At 43.9% G+C, this 21,088-nt stretch overlaps 1 protein-coding gene and 1 long non-coding RNA gene across 2 annotated transcripts; one reads left to right on the top strand and one right to left on the bottom strand.

Moving 5' to 3' along the window:
* Nucleotides 1-1,161: 1,161 nt before the first annotated feature.
* MTPAP (mitochondrial poly(A) polymerase) lies at nt 1,162-16,956 on the bottom strand. Its single transcript, XM_083579711.1, has 9 exons — nt 16,736-16,956; nt 14,973-15,145; nt 14,153-14,386; nt 12,213-12,437; nt 8,222-8,433; nt 6,349-6,575; nt 5,378-5,470; nt 5,214-5,287; nt 1,162-3,766 (listed from the first exon to the last, which is right to left on the bottom strand). The coding sequence occupies exons 1-9, from the start codon at nt 16,935-16,937 to the stop codon at nt 3,428-3,430; spliced, it is 1,779 nt and encodes a 592-aa protein (XP_083435837.1). The 5' UTR covers nt 16,938-16,956; the 3' UTR covers nt 1,162-3,427.
* Nucleotides 16,952-20,245, top strand: LOC310746317. The gene is made up of 2 exons (XR_014540621.1): nt 16,952-17,360; nt 18,846-20,245. It is a non-coding gene; the product is annotated as an uncharacterized lncRNA (long non-coding RNA).
* The last annotated feature ends 843 nt before the right edge of the window (nt 20,246-21,088 follow it).

Raw genomic sequence — 21,088 nt, 5'->3', positions numbered from 1 at the left:
TAAATCTTTAGAAGAGATATTTGTGTCGCCTCCTCCTACCCCCTTCAAACTCTACAGGGTCAAACCCACATCATATGAGCCTTTAAAGTTTTAAGTGCGGGTTCCAATCCTGTTGTTGTTGTTGCTTTTCTATACAGCCCTTCATCAAAAGATCTCAGGGTGGTTCACAAGATAAAAATACAAGATAAAACCACAGATAAGTAGTTAAAACAAAAACAAAACAATAGCCTCCTCTCCCACAAACACCTTTAAAAGGCTGTAGAGTAATCAGCCAAAGGCCTGGTTGAAAAGGAACACTTTTGCCTGGCACCTAAGATATATAATGAAGGTGCGAGATAAACCTCCCTCCGGAGAGCATTCCACAAACAGGGAGCCAATGCAGAACAGGCAACACCTGCTCTCGTGTTGCCGCCCTCTGGACCAAGCGATGTTGTGCTTTGACATCCCAGTTTTCGGGAATTCAGAGTGCACTGAAAGCCCTCGGAAGTAGCTTCGTGCCTTGCTTAAGAAGAGGAAAGATTTCTGTTCAGTGGGAACTGCTTCTCCCTTTCCTGCACTGCTCCTTAAATTTCTAATTTTGGAGGTTTAAAGGAGCGGCGCAAACCACTTCCACCCCACAACTAACATCATAAGTGACTTTAGGTCTAAGGCTGGTGGGGCACAGCTTCCCTATAGCAGGCCAAATAGGCAGGCCTGGGGGACCAAGCTGGACCTGAAGGCTGGAGGCTGACCCCTGCTGTGGAGGCTGCCACTGTGCTTGGTGCATAGCAACCCAGATGTTGTTGGCATCTGCCTGTCTTGAGAGACAATGGAGTATGCCTCTGGGGGTGAATGAGAAGCATAATGCCAAATGAGATCCAATGTAAATAGTGATACGATGCATCTTGGTTAGTCAGCTGACTTCACATACAGAGTGATGTCTGAAGGGGTCGGGAAAGTGAACTCGGAGTCATCATAGGTGGCCCTAGGAAAAGATCAACTCGGTGCAAATGCCAGGTTGGATATTTTTCAGGAAAAGGATTGAAACACCACAATACAATTATGCGCGTATATAAAAACCAGGTTGCCAGTTGCGTTTGGAATACTGTGCACAGTTCAGATTGCCCCCATTCCAATGAGGACATTGTAAGGATGACGGAAGTACAGAAAAGGACAACTAAATTAATCAAGAGATTGGAGCACCTTTCCTACGGAGAAAGGTCACTCAGTTTTAATTTATTATCATTATTTTCTAAAAAATGGACAGAGTACATGACCACAGAATTGCAGAGTTGGAAAGCACCCTTAGGGCCCACCTAGCCTAACCTGCTGCAATGCAGGGATCACATGATAAAGGATTATACAATTATACCTGGTGCGAGTGTATTATTTTTCTCCTGAAATCAAGGCTGCCCAATGAAACAGACTGGCAGCAGGAAAGGCTGCAGCTCAGGTGACAGAGTGTCTGCTCTGCATGCTGAAGGTCCCAGGTTTAACCCCCAGGTATCTCCAGGTAGGGCTGGGAGAGAAACCTACCTGAAACTGCTGCCAGTCAGTGTAGACAATCCTGAGCTGGCTGGAACCATGGTCTGGCTCAATGTAAGGCAGGTAGGTCTCTATGCTCCTAGATTCAGGGGAGGCCAAAGAAATCACAGCTCCACCCAGAATGGAAGGTTACTTGCCCACAGGCTTGTAGATGGCTTTAAAATGGAATTGGACCCCATACTCCATAAATTTGCACTGCTGCTGCTTGGAAGCAGGGGAAGACTGCAGCCTTTATGCCCTCCTGTGAAATACCCAGAAGAATTTGGCTGTCCACTGTCAGAAACAGGATGCTGGTCTCCAGCCAGCCAGGCTCCTCTCCTACTCAGTGACAAGCAGTGGACTGGCTCCACCTCATTCCTCCCCCTTGATTTCAGGCGCTTCAGAAGCCATCCACATGCATTTGGGGGGGGGGGGAGACCACCATATGGCACTTTGATAGCAATGCAAAGATTTGGAAAGCAAGCAGGATAACTAACACAAACTAAGAGGATGGAGGCAGTAGGCTAAACATTTCACTCTTGATTCATTTTTATCATGTGCCTTTTAGTTTCACACTGCAGCCTTAGAAGCCTGTTAAATCGTCAAAGGAAAAATTGGCCTTTTTTAAAATAGAAAAAAGGGGTAATATTATTTCATATGAATGGTTCCCCATTATTCATTAGAGGAGCTGAGCTGCCTACCAGAGTCTGGAAGGCCAGTCACCATCCATTTATTTCAGGCTGACAAGAATGCCATTCCAGCAGGAAGAAGAGCAGTCAAAGTGACAGGTCTCCAAAGTGAAAGGAGTGATTTTGAGAGGGAGAAAGTCAGAAATAAGGACAACGCTGAAACAGAGGGGAGATGGAGTGAGTTGTTAAGCACAGCAGCCACCTACAAAAATATTAAGCAACACCCCCCCAGCAAAAAAAAAGGAAGAGGTTTGTGCGCGTAATCACACATGTACGCAAAAGGCACAGCACAAATGAATTCAGGGATGCGTACTTGGATCTGTGCCACCCTGCAACATGGAGCTCAATGGGAAAGCTGTTAAATTTGCAGGAGCTGTGTGTGCTGTGCTTTGGGCTCCTGCACACGTAATGAGTCCTTAGATTACACCAACAAAAAAGAACTGCAAATTCACAGGAAGGTCCGTGACAGCTCGATTCAGAGCTTTCAACGCAGGTTAATACAAGTTCCAGGCAGTATCAACAACACAGGCTGCAGTCCTCCTGGATTTCAACTTCCCAAACCTTTCAAGTATTAAAATTAAATGAAGATTTCAAATACAGAGACAACATGACAGTAAGGTAATGGTAATATTGTGTTTAAAAACTTAAAGCGCTGTTTTTTGTTTTGGATGCACAAAGGCAGCTTCTACAAAGGCATCATCTGCAGTATTTGTTCTCATACTGAAGCTCACAAACACTTTTCTTCTTAAGCACTGAAGACTTCCACAACAGCAGCACTACATGCAACTACTCTGCCTTGCTCACTTTATTTCACCTTGCATCGTTTATGGGTGTGGTTACAAAAACGTATATAGGTACTTTGGCTACAATGGTTTGCTGTGCATTAGTGTGCTTGGCAGGTGCAAGCTGTTCCCAGAAGGAAGAGGTTTGCTGTACATTTCCCCCCTCTCTTATTTAACCAATAATATTTCCAAGGCCCAGATTCTCAGATCCTTTGTTCGTGCCTTTCCGATCGCTACTGAGTATAAACTTAATTCATAAAAAATTGGATATTTCTCAACCGAAAGAGCAGCACAAACAGTCAAGTAGAGCAAGAGGAGATTCAGCATATCAACCTCCCCAGTTGCAGAAGACCTGAAGGCTGCGCTGCTACGACTACCTTTTCATTCCATGCAGAAACCAGGATGCTCAAGAGATACGGAGCCATTCAATCATCGTTGATGCTGCAGAAACTACTATGCCCGAGTACTAAAAGGCCTCTTCCCATTCTCAGCGTTAAGCTTCAAGGATTCCAACAAGCCCTTGATCCGTTCGCTGGCTGGTCCCCTCTTCCTTCTCGTACCCTTGCTGGCATTATTTCCTGCTGATGTTAGGAGAAGGGCTGCCAGTCCCCAGCGCTGGTTGCTGCTGGACGGACCCTTCCCCGTCTGCTGCAAAAGCCAGGCGCTCTCTCTGGCCAAACTGACAAATCTTTCAAGCTGCGTTGCATTTACGTTCTTGCTGATATTAAGGTTTTGTTCAAAGGGGTTCTGTATGTGAAGAGCAGACGCTTCTGGCTTGTTTTGCTCTTTCCCCTGTATATTTGGAAAAAAAGGGCAGTGGTGAAACAAAAATCATTTAACATGTGCACCGTGTATTACTGACTGCCCCGAGGCAAGCGTAAATAAGCAGAAACCCATGCAAAGTCCAAAACTGCTACCACCACCACCCATTTACTGGGTCTTTCAAAAGAAAAGCAGGTGTTTCTATGCAAAGGTATGCAGAAGGGAGATCGGGATCTACTGGTGGATCTCTGGTAAGTTGCAGTAGATGAGCAAGAGTTTCCAACTCCCAGAAATGTAATGGCTTTTCTTGCTTATAGAAGACTGCTGAAATGAAGTAAGCTAACCAGAAATGGATTCGTGTGTGAAAGGTCTGAGTGCTCAGTTCAGTTCTAGTCCTGGGGGTGGGTGGGGGGAGATATCTAGGCATAGAATATACTCAGAGGCACCCTGTTCTACAATATTAGCAGAATATCTTTTCTGCCAAGCTCTGGTTTGCAGATCTAGCAAAAGACACCAACAATCCTGACTTTGCCTACCCCTGTAGTACAGAACACAGGCAATATGCTGTGTCCTTAGAGAAGCATTTTGATGGGCAAGCCAGGACTGTGGTGGCAGAGACAATGAACTGGGTTCAGAGGGACAGTTCAAGAGCGGAAAGGCAGCAATTTCCACATACTCAAACACAGCAAAATTCATATTTGCATATTTCTTTCACTCACAATACAGTGGTGCCCCGCAAGACGAATGCCTCGCAAAACGAAAAACGCGCAAGACAAAAGGGTTTTTCGGTTTTTGCGCCGCTTCGCAAGACGATTTTCCCTATGGGCTTGCTTCGCAAGACGAAACGTCTTGCGAGTTTGTTTCCTTTTTCTTAAAGCCGCTAAGCCGTTAATAGCCGCTAAGCTGCTAAGCCGTTAATAACTGCTAAGCCGCTAATAGCCGTGCTTCGCAAGACGAAAAAACCGCAAGACGAAGAGACTCGCGGAACGGATGAATTTTGTCTTGCGAGGCACCACTGTAACTGACAAGAGGAGAAAAGATTCAAGTTTTTGCCCCCATCTGTGAATAAGCCCAAGGAGTCTGTGCACCAGCAAAAAAACCAAAAAACCAGGGGTGGCCTTAGATGCTTTGTCCTAAGGCTATAGCCAGCAAGGCCCATTTAGATCCAACATAGCAGGGAACTAGCAAGGTATTAAAATGTTCTCCCAATATGGCCGCTCAAAAAATGTCACAAGCCACCCACATCCATTCAGCAAACAGCCCCTCTCTCACCCAAATAATACATTTGGAGATTTCTGAATTGAATGCCAACCCATCCTGGCTGCACAATACAGTCATAGCAACACAGCAAAGCAGGAACAATTACTAATATCAATTTTGCTCCCCCTACCCCGTCTCCAATATTAAGACATTTTCATACATTAACGTAAAGACTGGCAATAAACCCTGCAAGGGTGTGAAAGTTAAATACTTTTACCTTCCTGATATTTAGTGAATACTTGTTAAAATGAAAATTTCCAAAGTATTCAAAGAAGTCACTCAGCAGTACATCTGGAAAAAAGGGGGGGAAACACAGTAAGGAAAGAAGAGACCCAAGTTCAGATCTGACTGGTGAAAAGATTTACAAGGGGGCCTTCTTACCTAGGGTTTCTGTGTTTTCTGTGGGCTTAATTTTGTTCAAGTCACTAATGAAGGTACAGTCGTGACCTTCAATCACGTGCTTATCTTCTGCATCTGAAACAAAAAAGAAACACTTTTGAACTATCACATATGGACACTATAGAATTTGATAAGGGATGAAGTGAATCGCATAGAAATTAGTGTGTGACAAATTATAAAAATAACCGTTCAAGCACTTCAGCATTAAAACAATTCAGGCACAGACAAAAGACAATGATTATTTATATCTCTTACTCACACTTCACTGGAAGGTCCCAGGGTGGGATACAGCATATGAAAAGGCAATACAACTGAAACAGCAACAAATACACACACTACCCCTTGAATGCCCGAATGAGTAAGCAAGGTACTCATTGCTCCTAACAGTGGCCTCTCCTTTTGGAAAGGCAGAGGTAGAAAGTGGTGCATAATCCAAGCAACTGCTCCAATTTGCAATGCTTAACTTTTACCCTCCTTCCATTGCTTTTATCAACTAAAAAACAAATAGCAACCACTGTGAAGTCCTGGGTAGGGTTAGACTCTCCCTGAAGGAACAGGTGCATAGTCTGGAAGTAGTCCCTCAATTTAAATCTGTAACTGGACTGCCAAGCAGCTTTTGTGGCTACAAGTGCTTATGCCTAGCTCTGGCCATTTATGGACTGGGATAACCTGGCCTCAGTCAATCATGCCAATGACCCCCCCCCTTTTGGACTACTGCAATGTGCTTCATCTGGGGCTGCCCTTGAAGACTGTCTGGGAACTGCAGCTAGTGCTGGGAACTGTGAAACTTAGCTGTGAGGATATCTGGTTTTGCATTTTGTTGTTGTTTTTTAAAGTGCATTGTCTTTTCTGCTTTGTTGTATCTGCTCTGGGTCCCTTCCGGAGGAAGGGCAGGAGAAATATCTTATAATTATTATTCCACCTGCACATGTTTGTCAAATCCTCCCTCTTACCAGCTAGCTCCTTCAGCTGATCCAAAGTTGGAATGATGGGGGGCTTTCTTCTTTGCAGAAAAAACAAGACCATCATCGTGAGCGAGAAATTAGTAATCCAGGGGCCAGGAATGCTGCTGGTTATGGCTTGGACCCGTGCCCAGCACCGCACACTGAACACCAGAGCTCTCACACGCGGGTCGAGGCTGCCGTAGATATATAGGAGCTCAGAGCTTTTTAGGGCAATTCTGTTGGAAAAGGAATGGAAGAGGGTCAAAGGGACAATATAGAATGTCAACAACTTATAAGTGCAACACATGAGGGTGTGAGGAGAGCCCCTGCCAACAGGAAAACTGGGAGCATGCATCCTTTTTAAAGAAATGGCAACAGACTGTTTCACAGGAGACAAAGGATCTACAACTGTAAGGCTTGCATAAACCTTTGCTGGTTTATTGCTGAAGCGTCAAATCAACACAGAATCACAATTCTCAATGTATGATGTTCTCTGAGATGACTTATCAGGAGAGATGCAAACTTTAGAAAGGCAGAGGGCATTGTGCTTATTAGTATATCTGCTCTGCAACCCAGAAGTGGACCCTTTAAGAGATACTAGGTTGTATCCAATGCTAGACATACTCAGAGAAATTAATGTCCATGGCTAACGCAGGGTTATTAATTTCAACTTTGAGTAGAACTTAGTTAGATTTCACCCACTATTTCTCCTCATAAGAATAGGGCTGTCACTCAGAAGGGTAAAGAGGGAAGCAACTAAGGCCATCTGAAACGGTATCAGGAGGCTTCAGGGAGGACTGGCAGACAGGGTCAGACATGAGTGGTAACACAGAAGCACTGTGATCTTTCTTTGCAGAGGGCAAAACAATAGCTTTTGTCTGGCACAGAGAACTCAACATGGCAAAGTTCACAAATGCTAATCTGGTCAAGAAAACATCAACACAGGTGTCTCCTGTGGTTTATTATAAAGGCAACTGTAAAGTATTCATTCGATTGGTATTTCCCCTATACATGAAATTTAGAAAGGAAAGGAAAAATGCTCAAAGGGCGAAAAAAAGAAACTGTGCCAGAAATGTTATTACTAAGAAGCCTGCTCCCCCTACTGGTCATCAAGTGAAAAAACAAAGTTTTCTTTAATATCTCAACACTAATGCCCATCTGTATACTTTTTCCAGCGGTTCTCAAGTGGTTTCTCTCAGCAGACCACTTGAAAACTGCTGTTAGTCTTGGTGGACAACGTAACAGACCTTTCCCACCCCCTTTAGCGCTGTCATCATTGTCAAAACCAGCACCTAATTATGAACATCACAGGCCCTGTTGAGAAGGGGCCCGTTTACCTGTAATTTTTTAGGGAGAAATTTGCAGGCTGCACCAATGCCACATTACGATGGACAGAGGCCCTAGGCCAGGACTTTGCTGGCCTGTTTGATAATCCAGCTTTGCTTGGTCAAAACAATCTCAGTCTCCATTGCTGGAGTGGGGTGAGGAATAAAGGGGGGAAGGGGAGAGATGCTAGCAGATCCCAATCTGCGTTTTGCCAGCTCCCGCTCTAGAATGCTGATGTACACTGCCACTCTATAGCCACTTATGCATCCATATCTAAACCCAATATGGTGTGGTATACTGTATAGTGTATGGGTGGGGAATCTGCAGTCTTCCAGCTGTTGATAAACTACAACTCCCATGATCCCTGACAATTAGCTGCATTGACTGGGGTTGATGGGAGTTAAGAGCCCACCAGCTGGAGATTACCTGGTTCCCTTTCTCTGGTGCAATGGATGCAGAACCAGGCGGGAAAGACATCACTAAGCTTACTGGGTATTTCTGGCTGCCCTTGCCCTGAGTTTCCTGGACGATAGGATGTACATTTGAAAATGCTTACCTATTATTAGCTGTCAAGTCACACTGAAATCCTGAAGGCTGATGAGAAAATCGTACCAACGGACAGCGAGCATTAAGTATTTTTTGGACACCGACACACCCAGGGCCAAAGTTATCAATAAATTCACCAATCACATAAAGGGTCCTCTGCGTTGCTATTCGTTCAGAAGGTACTCTCTTCATTAGATAATCTATGTTGAAGGGACCTGTTTTCTAACACAAAAGAGACAGAATAAGTCAAACGTTCAAAACAAAGGCAAGCCCCGACACAGCGTCCTCTTCAGAAATTTGTATAAGATGATGAGCACTTGAAAATTAGGATTGTCACCTGCATCTTCTACCGACTTGCCTCTTTTTAGTCTTCCCCCCCCCAATGAGCAAAATATTATTGTTACACACCTAGAACTCGAAAGATGTGTTTTATTTAATTAACATAATTTTTATACTGCTTGATTGTAAAAAAGAACTTCAAATTGGTTTACAAAAAAGGAATAAACAATACAGTCATACCTTGGTTCTCGAATACCTTGCGACTCGAACGTTTTGGCTCACGAATGCCGCAAACCCGGAAGTGCGTGTTCCAGTTTGCGAACGTTTTTGGGAAGCTGAATGTCCAATCTGGCTTCCTATTGAGTGCAGGAAGCTCCTGCAGCCGATTGAAAGCCGCGCCTTGGATTTCGAACGTTTTTGGAAGTCGAACGGACTTCCGGAATGGATTCCATTTGAGAACCAAGTTATGACTGTACAATTATTAGTAAAAACAATGAAAACATTCAAAAACTTAAAACCAGCAATAATCTAGAAACATATTGGCATTCTAGATATCTCGGTAGGCCTGTCTAAACAACATGTTTTTAGCAAAGACTACAGTGAAGGCGCCTGGCTGATATCAATAGGCAGGGAGTTCCAAAGTGTAGGTGCCACCACACTAAAAGATTGAGTCCTTACAAATGTGGAATGGGTATTACATGGCATCTGTAACAGTGCCAGTTCTGCCAATCAAAGCTGTTGAGTGGGCATATCTTGCAAGCAAACTGTCCCCAAGTTGTTAAGGGCTTTGTATACTAATAGTATACAAATATAGTATAATAGTATACAGTAGGGACACAGGTGGCGCTGTGGGTTAAACCACAGAGCCTAGGACTTGCTGATCAGAAGGTTGGCGGTTCGAATCCCTGCGATGGGGTGAGCTCCTGTTGCTCGGTCCCTGCTCCTGCCCACCTAGCAGTTCGAAAGCACGTCAAAGTGCAAGTAGATAAATAGGTACCGCTCCGGCGGGAAGGTAAACGGCGTTTCCGTGCGCTGCTCTGGTTTGCCAGAAGCAGCTTAGTCATGCTGGCCACATGACCCGGAAGCTGTACGCCGGCTTCCTCGGCCAATAAAGCGAGATGAGCGCCGCAACCCCAGAGTCGGACACGACTGGACCTAATGGTCAGGGGTCCCTTTACTTTTGTACTAACAGTAACACCTGGAACTTGGCTTGGTAGCAAATCAGCGACCAATGCATATCTCGGAGCACTGGTGTTATATGAAGCAGGGAAGAGCAGCTATATCCCTAAAATTAAATGTCCAGGATCCAAAGAGCCCCACTTCTACCTGGTTTCCACTAACTTGTCCTGGCTTGCCCTAGATGCTGCTTCAGCTTGGGAGGGAGAGGGGCATATGGAGGCTGCAGCAGGAGAAAGGACAGAGACATGCCGCATGCAACCCCTTGGAGCCCAGCCAGTCTGAATCATGTCCAGCTCTAATGGACCCTTCAGAGGAAGAGATTTAACTTTTTTTATATAAAAGCAATGCTGTTAAAGAAATGCTCTGACATTAGAAACACATGCACCATCCATATCCATGACAAGAAAAGCTGCCTCAAGGCAAAGACTGAAACTGAGCCAGTTCTCTCAGTAGAGAGAAAAACCAACCTGGAGAAAGTCAGGGCTTTCCCACATGTGACGGGGAAATGGTTTTTAAGCACACAGCCTCTGTTTACATGAGCAAAACAAGGCAGCGTTGGCCAATACACTCTGGCAAAATTACGCAAAAGGAGGAAGTGGTATATCTGGGACTCCTTTGTGCTGATGGGCAGCATTTTATTATACTGTCATGAGAAAAATGGAACCGTGAACCGCATTACTACAGTTTGCATATGCTGCCGTTTGAGATAAGATTGGCTAATTGCATAGAGGAAATGTACACGGCTTTGCAGCTGCCTGGAACAAACCTGCTTAGTTTGCTTATCCCCGTGTGGACACTGTGTTTAACCCTTCCTGTACTTGTGCATTTATTGTCCAGGAGCCTGTTAACGTGGCCACCGGCTGCAATGCAGCACATGGAACAGGCACCCAAGTCCCATTTTCATTGCAGAAAGCAAAGATGCATGAGAGCAGACTGTTTTGTGGGTGACGCTGACAAAAGCACTAAATGCTGTCAAAAGTTTAGGGCAGGGTGGGGAAGCTGTAGCCCTTCACAGGTTGCTGGACTCCCTGAATCCATCATCCCTGACCTTTGACCCCGTTGGTTGGTAGTGGTGTTAAATTCTCGAGAAAAATCTTTTGGAGAATATTCTCGATTAACAAGAATATTAGAGAATTTTCATTTAAAATAGGGAAATACTCATTTTAATGAATTGAAAATGATATAAATAGTTAATATACATGTTTATTCATGGGTAAACTTGTTCAGATGGCAACCAAAAACTGTACAGATACTTTTATTCAATGGGGCAATGCAGGGGGTTCACATTCTTTGATTTTTTGCACGAAACTTGAAATTGAAAATTCAATGGGAATGACTCACGTTAATCACTAAGCCTGCCACTAACTGTATATTTACCATCAACTTTGAATTCTAATTATGTTGTGTGTGTATGAAATGTAGCTTTTAAAGTAAAAGGAATAATTAAAATCTCAGCTTGACTTATTATTTACTAGGTTTTTAAAATGTGGGTTGTAAAACTGGTTCTTACATTAGAATTTACAGTTTGTGAAGAATATTCTCCGGAGAATTTTCTATCAGAGAATATTCTCCGCAAAATATTCTCACCCCACATCACTACTGGTTGGTGATAATGAGCACTGGGCTCCATAAACATCCAGAGAGCCACTGGTTTCCCACCCTTGACTTTAGGGTCTGGAATGCAGTGCCTTCTTTACCACTTGCAGCATAAGCAGGACTCTTCCGTTTGTCCACAATGACTGGACAAGGTACTGGTGATGCTCTAATGGCTGCTGGGCGGTCCATGCACTTGGAGATGGTGGTAATTAGTCTTTATAGTACCATCTATGTACACAGCACTCTTGAATATGAGTAATTTGTAGGATCCCCAAATTTTAGTGTCAGGGAATTCCAGGAAGTAGGGTTTAGCAGGGAGAGGAAGTACACACACACACACACGGTAACCAGACAATGCAATGATGTTGTTTCGTACTTGAAGAAAAAACCATTTAGTTACAGGCTGTAAATCTGAGTTGAAGCTGTAACATTAATTCACACATCAACTGCAATGCAATTCTTCTGATGGCTGAATTGAAGATTATGTCACTAGATGCTCTCCAAGGAGCTATGTATAAATTATAAGCTCATGTTTGAAAAGGATTAGGCCTACAAATATTTGATCCTCTGATAATTTGATTGGAGTCTGGCAAATGAAGCCATAACTGACACACGCAAGGGTAGGCTTTTTCCAGCTTAGAACTAACCTGTTGCTCAGTTGTATGAATAAACTAGTAAGTATATATACTTAAAGACTGGGAGACGTGGATGCACAAAAAGCAGCTTAAGATGAATGCACGGCATTCAGGAAGCTCAGTAACAGCTGCGCAAAATGACAAAAACAAACTAAAAAAGCTGCAGATGTAGCCAACTTTGATTTGCATCATGGCAATTAAAACAAATTTTATAATTAAAATTAATAAAAATGGTCATGATTGCAAAACAGTCATTCCACATTCTAATCAAACGACAAACCAATGGAGGATGCTGTTAGAGAAAGACCTTACCCTTTGGGTAGCATTTTTTCGGATCGCATCCAGATCCAAAAACATGTCTAAGTCACATCCCAGTTTACCAAAGCTGTTCACAGAAGAGCCAAAGGGCTTCACAATACAGTCTGGAAAATAAGCACTTGCAATGTCTTGAATTAAAGAGCAGGTAAAAAATCGGAGCTTAGTGTTTTCTTCTGTTAGCTGATACTTCTCTACGAGCATGTACAACTGGTCGCTCACCTGCAACGACAAAAAAAGGGTGAGAGGGAACTCAATCTCAGGTTATGTGAGGCACTTGGGTGACCTTTGAGAGTTGAGAAACAGCTGCATTGTCTGCAAGGTACAACTTTACAACATAAAGCAAGCAGAGGGTAAACTCAGCATTCTTTCTTTCCAAATCCATCCATAAAGATTATTTAAATACAAGTCCTTTAAACATCATTTCTCTCTGCACTGAACATAATAGATACTGGTTCAATGGAAGATCAACAGATTCAGAAAAGACACAAGTAACTTCTATATACAGCAATTCTTACATACTTGGCTTAAAACATCCCCTTTTGGTAGTCCTACTGGCTTAATTGTTCCTGCTATTTGGGGCTTGCTAAATTACTGTGCACTATTGAAGATTAAAAGGGATGGAATTTGTAAGCCACCACAACCCACTGACATTTTCATCCTAATATTAATCATCAGAACGTCTCAAGTTCTAACATCTACTGTTATCCGAGTGTACCAAGTGATACATTTAGCAAATATGTAAAGTCACCCTGTTCACATGTCATTAAATTATAATTGGTGGTTTACTGTGAATGTGCTAACTGTTTCTGCTTTGTTCCTCTCAACTAGTGAGTGGGAGCAACAGGTCATGATCCTTGGCTTAGCATTACATCCAAACCAGGGGTCGTGGTTTGTTTCACTTCTAACAAACCATGTTTGGAAAGCTAAACTATTGGGGAGGAGTGAAGCAGAAGCAATCTGCTTGGTCACAGTAAGTCAGTAACTATGGCTTACTACAAAGTGCAAACACAGCCACTGTAACAGACATAAGTTAACGCTATATAGCTTTGCACCCAGAATAAATGCACAACATCGACTTTGAAGACAATGGATGAACTTTGTCACTAAATGTACTGAGAACATACATGAGTGCAAGTTATTGGGTTCCGGAGGCATGGAAGTTCATCAGAATTCTATCAGGAATTTGCAACTTGATGATCTGTAATGGCGCACAAGGTTCTATTCAAACAACAAAATTACCCAACGCTACAAGGCTTCTCCTGCAATGTTTAACCACAAAGAATGTTGGGTGGGTCCTAGGATATTTATGTGAGCCAATGGTGAGGCTCAGTTAACTGATTGTGTTCTCTAAAAATCTCTGTACTGTGCTGGTGATTTCATGCCAGGCAACTTGATGCAAAGAGAGTTCACTAATGATTCCTATTCCTGGAATCAAGATTTCTGAAAAAGTTAAGTTTCTTTACATGAAAATTCATTTTGATATTATACGATTCATTATTGCTGCCTCTCTCAGAAGCATGAATGGAAGCACTGTTTATAAATTTAGTTTTTCATGATCCAGATTAATTAGTAGCTACTACCAACATGAACTATCTAATCCTTCATAGAAGTTCTTTATTTTGCTTTCAGCTTCTTAGTACTGAAAATGCAAGAGCTACTTCATTATCAGTAAGCATGACCATTCCCTGTCCTATTTAAAAGATCTGGAGAAAAATCACAAATTGGTATTTATTCCACTGGTAACAGTTCTATTGTATTAACAAGTATTGCACCGATTTTTCCAAAAATATTAACGGAACTATTTACTACATGCATTAAAAACCATTCACCCTCTTTCTGATCAGCGTTTCTGATTCAGCTTTTCAGTTACATATTCAACACAATAATAAAAGCTGCTTTATTTCTTATAAGAGAAATTGCAAACATGAACTTACACTGTCAGCATTACATAGGTTCGTCAGCAGCTCTCCAACTTGAATAGTTGCCTGTTTATGACGGTAAACTGGAGTCTGATTGGAAGCTTGGCTTGGTGGGTTTTTCAATGTTATTGTAAAAATTCTGGATTTAAATGGAACAGGACACTCATCCACCAACTGTACAGAACCAGTAGCATCCTGCAGTGAAGCTATACTGTCGGTCTCAGAAAATTCTACTACTGCATACATCCCCTGAAGTAATAGAAAAGAAGAAATAGTAACATTTATGTAGTATGATACATAACAGATTTTATCTGTAAACATAGGCTGGGCATTAGAATGATTTTTCATTTTTTTTAACATGTTAAGACTACAGTGGTACCTTGGTTCTCAAACTTAATTCGTTCTGGAAGTCCGTTTGACTCCCGAAACATTCGAAAACCAAGGTGTGGCTTCCGATTGGCTGAAGGAGCTTCCTGCACTCAAGCGAAGCCGCGTCGGATGTTCGGCTTCTGAAAAATGTTCAAAAACTGGAACACTTTACTTCCAGGCGTTTTTGGCGTTCAGGAGCCGATGTGTTCGTCAACTACCATAAGCCATTTGAGAACCAAGGTTCCACTGTAAAGCTAAATGTTCCTCCTATGTATATGAAACTAACTGTATTTTGTAAGTTGCCTTGGGAGACCTTTGTGTGCAAGTATTTTAAAATCTGCCAAACACTAATTTCCATTCTATCCACTTCTGTAAAGGATACAGATGAGTTATCGCAAGTCCATCTGCTCTTGGGTCTTTCTATTTGAATCACACAAATTCAGTTGCTAATGCTGAAAATACTTACGTAACTTTCATAGAAGAAGTGATTCTTAATGTTTCCATGAGATGACAAGTATTTGAGTAGTTTCTTCTCATTGATTTTGGATGGGCAGTTAATTAACACGGTTCTTTGTGCCTGCTCTCGTCTTTCTGCTAAGATCTTACTGAATGTCTTCTTTCTGGTGCTAATTTCAGTATCTGGATGGAAAGGGAGGGGGAAACAGATTATATGAGCAGAGTTTTACAGCCTGATAGTAGTACATGTACTTCATTTTTAAAAGCAAAAAGGTACGTACTACATGACAACCCCCCCCAAAAAAAACCCTACATAAAAGTTTGTGTGCATTTTTGTTTTGCTACATAAAAGTTTGTGTGTGTGAAAGCACACTATGCTCAACTGAAAACAGCCCCAGGCACCAGGTATAAGAACATAAGAGGAATCCTGCTAGATCAGACCAAAGGCCCGCACCCTGCTTTCCATAGTGGTGAACCAGATGCCTATAGAGAGACATGACTGCAGTAACATTAGTATTCACAGGTGTTTGTGTAATTTGGGAATATGCGCAAAATTGCGCCAACAGCTCGGTCTGTTTCTCAAGGTGCCCTTCCTCAACACCTGAAATCTATTCATGGTTAGGATGCCAGCTGTGGTGGGCATCTTGAAACAGCTCAAGGCCATAGGCCTCATCCATACCCACTTTCTCCACAGAATCTGTGCAGGCACACTGACAGGTCTAACGCCATGGCTGCATTCAGCAGCAATGTGGGTGGTGGTGGTGAATTGCTATTTGTGGTGGTGGTGGATCTCTCTTCAAACTTGAATCTTTCTGTGCATTTGAATTTCTTCACTTTAACCTCTAAGACCAAGTTCCTGTAAGCAGTACAGGTTATGATGCATTAATACAACTTATGAAGCATGTGTGTGTGTGTAGTGTATTTGAATTGTCTTCAGCCAATAAAACACTTTATACTGAACCGTGTGGGCAATGCGTTTTCTTCACTGTCAATTCTAGAAAGGCCTACGACAGGAAAAGACGAAGATTGTGAAGCTTTGCTGGACTACTCTGCTGGTGCTGCACAACTCGGCTGGCCACACCAGTATAGGTTCAACTGAAGCGGACCCGAAAAGGGCAACTCCATCCCTACCAGGGAAGAACAGGCAAGGGAAGATCTACATCAGGAACAAGGCAGTGGTGGTGGCGGGACAGAGAAAGCTTGACATTGGGATCTGCTGCCCCAGTTGGATCCTACCGCCTGAGGCAGTTGCCTCATGGGTGGCTCGGCCCTGTATGGATGCAATATTAAAACACTATCAACAGGTGCCCTGGAGGCGATACAGTGGTACCTCGGGTTACATACGCTTCCGGTTACAGACTCTGCTAACCCAGAAATAGTGCTTCAGGTTAAGAACTTTGCTTCAGGATTAGAACAGAAATCGGGCTCCGGCGGTGCGGCAGCAGCAGGAGGCCCCATTAGCTAAAGTGGTGCTTAAGGTTAAGAACAGTTTCAGGTTAAGAACGGACCTCCAGAACGAATTAAGTACTTAACCCGAGGTACCACTGTACTGCTTTCAAGATTATAGCCACTGGTAGCTTTATCACTCGTCCCTTTTCAAAGCCATCTTAAGTCGGCTGCCACCAGCGCATTGCTTCGCCTCGCTGCTGACCCCCTCGAGGGTCCCTCAGCCTTTCCCCTCAAGTTGCTAAGCAGCAGGCAGACATCAAGAAAGAGGGAGGGACGCGAGGCCGGGCGGGAAGGGGCCTCCCGAGAAATCGAAACCCCTTTTACCTGCCGCCGCTTCCTCGCTGCCGGGGCCCTGCGGCTCGCTCCGCGTAGCTGCCGCAGCTTCCGTGGAGCTGAACCGGTTCCCGGCGACCCTCAGCCTGGCCTCGGCGCGGCGGAGGAAGCACAGACCCCGGCGCTGGAGCCAAAGAGGCACTAGCCCCATGGGGGCCGCCATTCCTGAAAGAAGCGCGGGAAGGGCCCGCATTGCGCACGCGCGCGCGCGACGCAGGAGGCACCTGACGGGGCGACGCGAGGGTCAATATTCCTCGGCTTGCCTGCGCGTGCGCGCTGCGAACGTTCTTTTCCCTACGACGGGAGCGCGGAGAGGGCAAATCTCCGGGGTTCGCGAGAAGAAGCGATAGATTCTCGGATAGAGTGCTTCTGAATGGGGAGGCTCCGTTTTTACCTGTCGCGGCGAATGGCCCATCGGGACTCCTGTCGATAAATTTGTTTGGCTGTCCTAACAACCGTGCTAAGACCCGAACTGAATGCTGGTCTCAGCCACCATCAGGGCTCCAACGCCATAATTTCTAGTAATCCTGGCTTTATTTAAGGATGGGTCACCAAAGTTGCTGCTGATAGAGCGTTTGAACTGTACTACAGTGAACCCAATCTATTTAGGATTATGGTAAGTCCTGTTAAACTAAGCAGAATTTACGTCCAAATAAACATCAGGACAGAGCTTAAATCTTTGCATATGAATAATAGAAAAGGCACCTGGAAATATCAGCAATAGCAACGTATCCTCAATTCTGAGCCCACTTAGCACCATTTGTAGTGACACGTGCAGCCAAACTGAGAAATGAGATTGAATTTTGTAGGAATGGACTTTATAAAGTAACAATATGATAAAAACAGAAGCAATGTGATAAAAATAAAAAACACTATAACACGCTGCCTGATAATGATGTATCACCGGAAAGTCCAACAGGTTGATCGTGATCTACTGGTAGATCCCCGCGAGGTTTTGGTAGATCGCGGTCGATCCCTGGCTCTCTTTCCTTAGCGTTGTTAAAACTGACTCCTAACCCCCCCTCACCCCGCCCTCCATTGCTGTCTTATCTCTGGAAGGGAAAGATGGAGCTTTCTCTGTGTTGCTGTTTTCCCCTATAGCGATCTTTTTGTGAGTGACTTTACCCCTTTGTCCCTTGCCTTTAAGCCCCCCCAAACCGGAAGCTCCCCCAAAGCTTTTCCTTTAACCCCCGCCCCATGGGGCTTTTCTCCTCCCTAAAAAAGCTCAAGAACTTTGAGCTAAACCCCTAAAAAACGGGGATAAATCACTGCCAGTTTTTAATTCTGAAAGTAGATCGCAGTCTCTTGAGAGTTTGCCACCCCTGATGTATCAGACCACTGGTCCTTTTGGCATCAGCACATTTCAGACAGGGGGCCTTCCCCAGCTTTGCTTAGAAATGCCTGGAATTGCATTTGAGGAGCCTTGCCTGCAGGGGATGTGTTCCACTACCAAGCTGTGGTCCTGTCCCCATCCTTAGTAGGTCATTGACTAGGTGTGTTTCTATAATGTTCAACTTCAAAGGGCAACTGAATTCCACAGAAGACAACAGTTGCAGGGAACGGGTGCCTTTCCAGACTCCTACACTTTGATGGCATGCTGCACCTGCTTAAATTTCCCCTTCTGACTTTGGGCCAGTGTTAGATTTTTTTGCTGTCTGAGGTGAAGAGATGAAGCTGCTACCATTGCTATTCGTCCATTTATTTGTCCCTTAACTGTGGTAACCTTATGGCTCATTCACCTGCCCCTGGTCAATTTCCTAGTCCTCAAGAATAAGGGGTAAAGTGTGTGCTCTTAAACAATATTATTATTAATCCAACAAGATGAACACATTATTTGTGAAATATACAAATGAAAAGAATAAAACATGAAATCTTTGCAATAATTTTGCCCACAGTTGCATCAATAATATTTATGTCAATTACATTTTTATATTCGGCACTATGTGGAGAGAGAGAATGGGGACAGGACATCTTATTAAATGAAAAGGTAACATATACACTTAGATATATTCATTATGAGGAACATATTTTTTCCAGCGGTATCAGCTGCTGGAAACCAAGAATGTTATTGCACTCAGGTCATGCTCTTGGCTTTCCACAGGCCAGGATGAGAATAGAGTGCTGTGCCAGATGAGCCATTGGCCTGATCCAGCAGGACTCTTCTGTGCTTTTCTTCAGAGCAACTGGTGTATTGTGCACAGGTTTCCTCAAGCAGCCTCTGCCAATGCACTGCCCTAGAAATGTTTTGGACTATAACTTCCATCAGCCCCAGCTAGATTTGAGCCAAAGGACAGGTGAACTGGAGCAACATTTGTTCATCCCTAAATTGTGGCCCATATTCGTCACCCGTGGGAAAGCTTTAGACAGAATGGGCAGGACTGAGGAACCTGCATAGCTGCTGTTGGACTCCATCTCCCATCAGCCCCAGGCAGCATGGCCAAGAGTGACGGATGATGGAAGCTGGAGCACAGCAACATCCAGAGCGCCACAGGTCTCCCTTCCCTATCACTCTATTGCTTGGGAAATGACAGTCTGCCTCTACTTCCATCTATTCTCTAATTTCCCCAACTGAAATAAAACACTAGCTAGTGATTTGTGCCCAGTGCACAATTTGACTGAAGTAAATTAAGGTGTTCTAAGTGTGTATAAGCGATCATGTTAACCGCTGCCTGTTTTCTCAGGCTTTTATTTTACCTCATCAAAGCGATGGTTATCCCAAAGATAACTGGATCTTGACTAGTCTCATGAATGATCCCTGAGGGATTTTGCTGTCCATCCCAAGCTTCCTTTGCCGCGCGTATTATCTGGATGCTTCCAGAAGGAGGAGTCTTCTGTGCATGGGTCCCATTGAGCAGGCAGGAGTCATCACAGCAGGACTGTCTGGGTGGCCAATTATGACGCCTGTGCACGTGAGCCTGGAGGACTGCTTTCAGTTTCCACACCCAGAAATCTAGGTGCCCACCCTTCCTGTTTTTCAGGGGACATTCCTTGTTCTTGAAGGCTGGCTGAAGGAATCATTAGAAGTGCTCTCGTGAAATAATCATGAAAGGCCTAAAGACTGCGGTAGACACTATTAACTTTATTACAGGGTTCCTAAACTGTGCTCTGCAGATCACCAGTGGTCCAGAGATGCTTTCTAAACCCCTTTTTTGTCCAGGAAAGCAGTCTCTCCTGGGCACTGAGGGTTCAATGCCTGCTGAGCAACTCTCATGCCTCAGTCACTTATAATTTGGTCCTCTTTGTGCTGGCAGCAATAAAAGATCAGGAAGAAGGAACTGGATAAAATTGCAGTAAACTGTAAGGGAGATTCAGATGTCTAAATAGAAATATGTTGTATGAAGTTGTAGAGGCACCCCATTTACAGTCTTGCTTACAATATACAGTTCTGATGGCTTCTGCAGAGCCTTTATGGTTTTATATATGTATATATTTCCTTTTGATATGTGTCTGTATGGTTTTGTCATGGTCTTTGGCTAGTACAATAAAATACTAGTTTTGCCACCCTTTTTGCCAGTGGTTCCTGGTGTGCCTGTAAAAATACAACTAAAAATCATACTGCACATAGATTAGCCAATTGCAGTTGCTGCAACAGGCAGGGAAATCATTAAGTGGTCCACCAAGACACTCTGCAATTTTCAAGTGGTCAATGGCAGGAGGGGCGAAGTTTTATCTGTCTTCTCAACATGCCATCTCAAATTCTCCCACCAACAATACATGCAACATGTTTAATTCATCCAGTTTGAAAGCCATTTCCAGAGTTACCGTAAGGAAGTATAATACAACTTGAACGATGCGTTGTGCTCTTGTGGGCTCCCCTTAGGCACTTGTCTGGCCATTGTGGGAACAGAACGCCAGACTACATGGACCTTTGATCCAGCAGAGCTTTCATTATGTTCTGAAAGCACATCAGCTTAAACTATTTTGGCTCTTCCTTGTTGTCCCTGTTGTTCCCTGATGAAAACGCTGCACCACTTGTGGCCCCTTCTATCGAGTCAAGACAGAGAGGTTGCTAGATCAATTTTTTTTTTTGGCTGCTCAGCTAATTCTGACATGCTTCATCCACACCCATTTGCTGTCTTGGGTCATTTGCTGGCTGCAGTGTGTCTCAATGGAACCGTGAACCCCACCCATCTGAGATAACATGGTTGCAGCCTTGATGATTAAGGAACCCATGATCACACCAGTGGGGTTACTGATTCTCGGCTCATTTCAATATTTGATTCACCCCTTACATCTACTGTCAGGTGCTGTTGCAGTTGCTCAAGAGTAACCAGGCAGGACTCCTACCTGTGTTTTACAGGCTTTATTTTGGTGCAGCCTATTTACAGTGAAGAGCCCCAAAGC

The sequence above is a fragment of the Podarcis filfolensis genome (assembly GCF_964270895.1).
Source record: "Podarcis filfolensis genome assembly, chromosome: 12".
NCBI lineage: Eukaryota > Metazoa > Chordata > Lepidosauria > Squamata > Lacertidae > Podarcis > Podarcis filfolensis.
Note: the sequence above shows the minus strand (reverse complement) of the source record. Positions and strands in the feature narration are given on the sequence as shown.

Excerpts from the sequence above, each read along its gene's own strand:
- MTPAP (XM_083579711.1), bottom strand. The coding sequence starts at position 16,937 with ATGCGGGCCCTTCCCGCGCTTCTTTCAGGAATGGCGGCCCCCATGGGG. Across the intron at positions 14,387-14,972 it reads ACTTCTTCTATGAAAGTTAC|GGGATGTATGCAGTAGTAGA; the intron begins GTAAGTATTTTC and ends CTATTACTTCAG. Across the intron at positions 6,576-8,221 it reads GACTTGACAGCTAATAATAG|AATTGCCCTAAAAAGCTCTG; the intron begins GTAAGCATTTTC and ends CTTTTCCAACAG.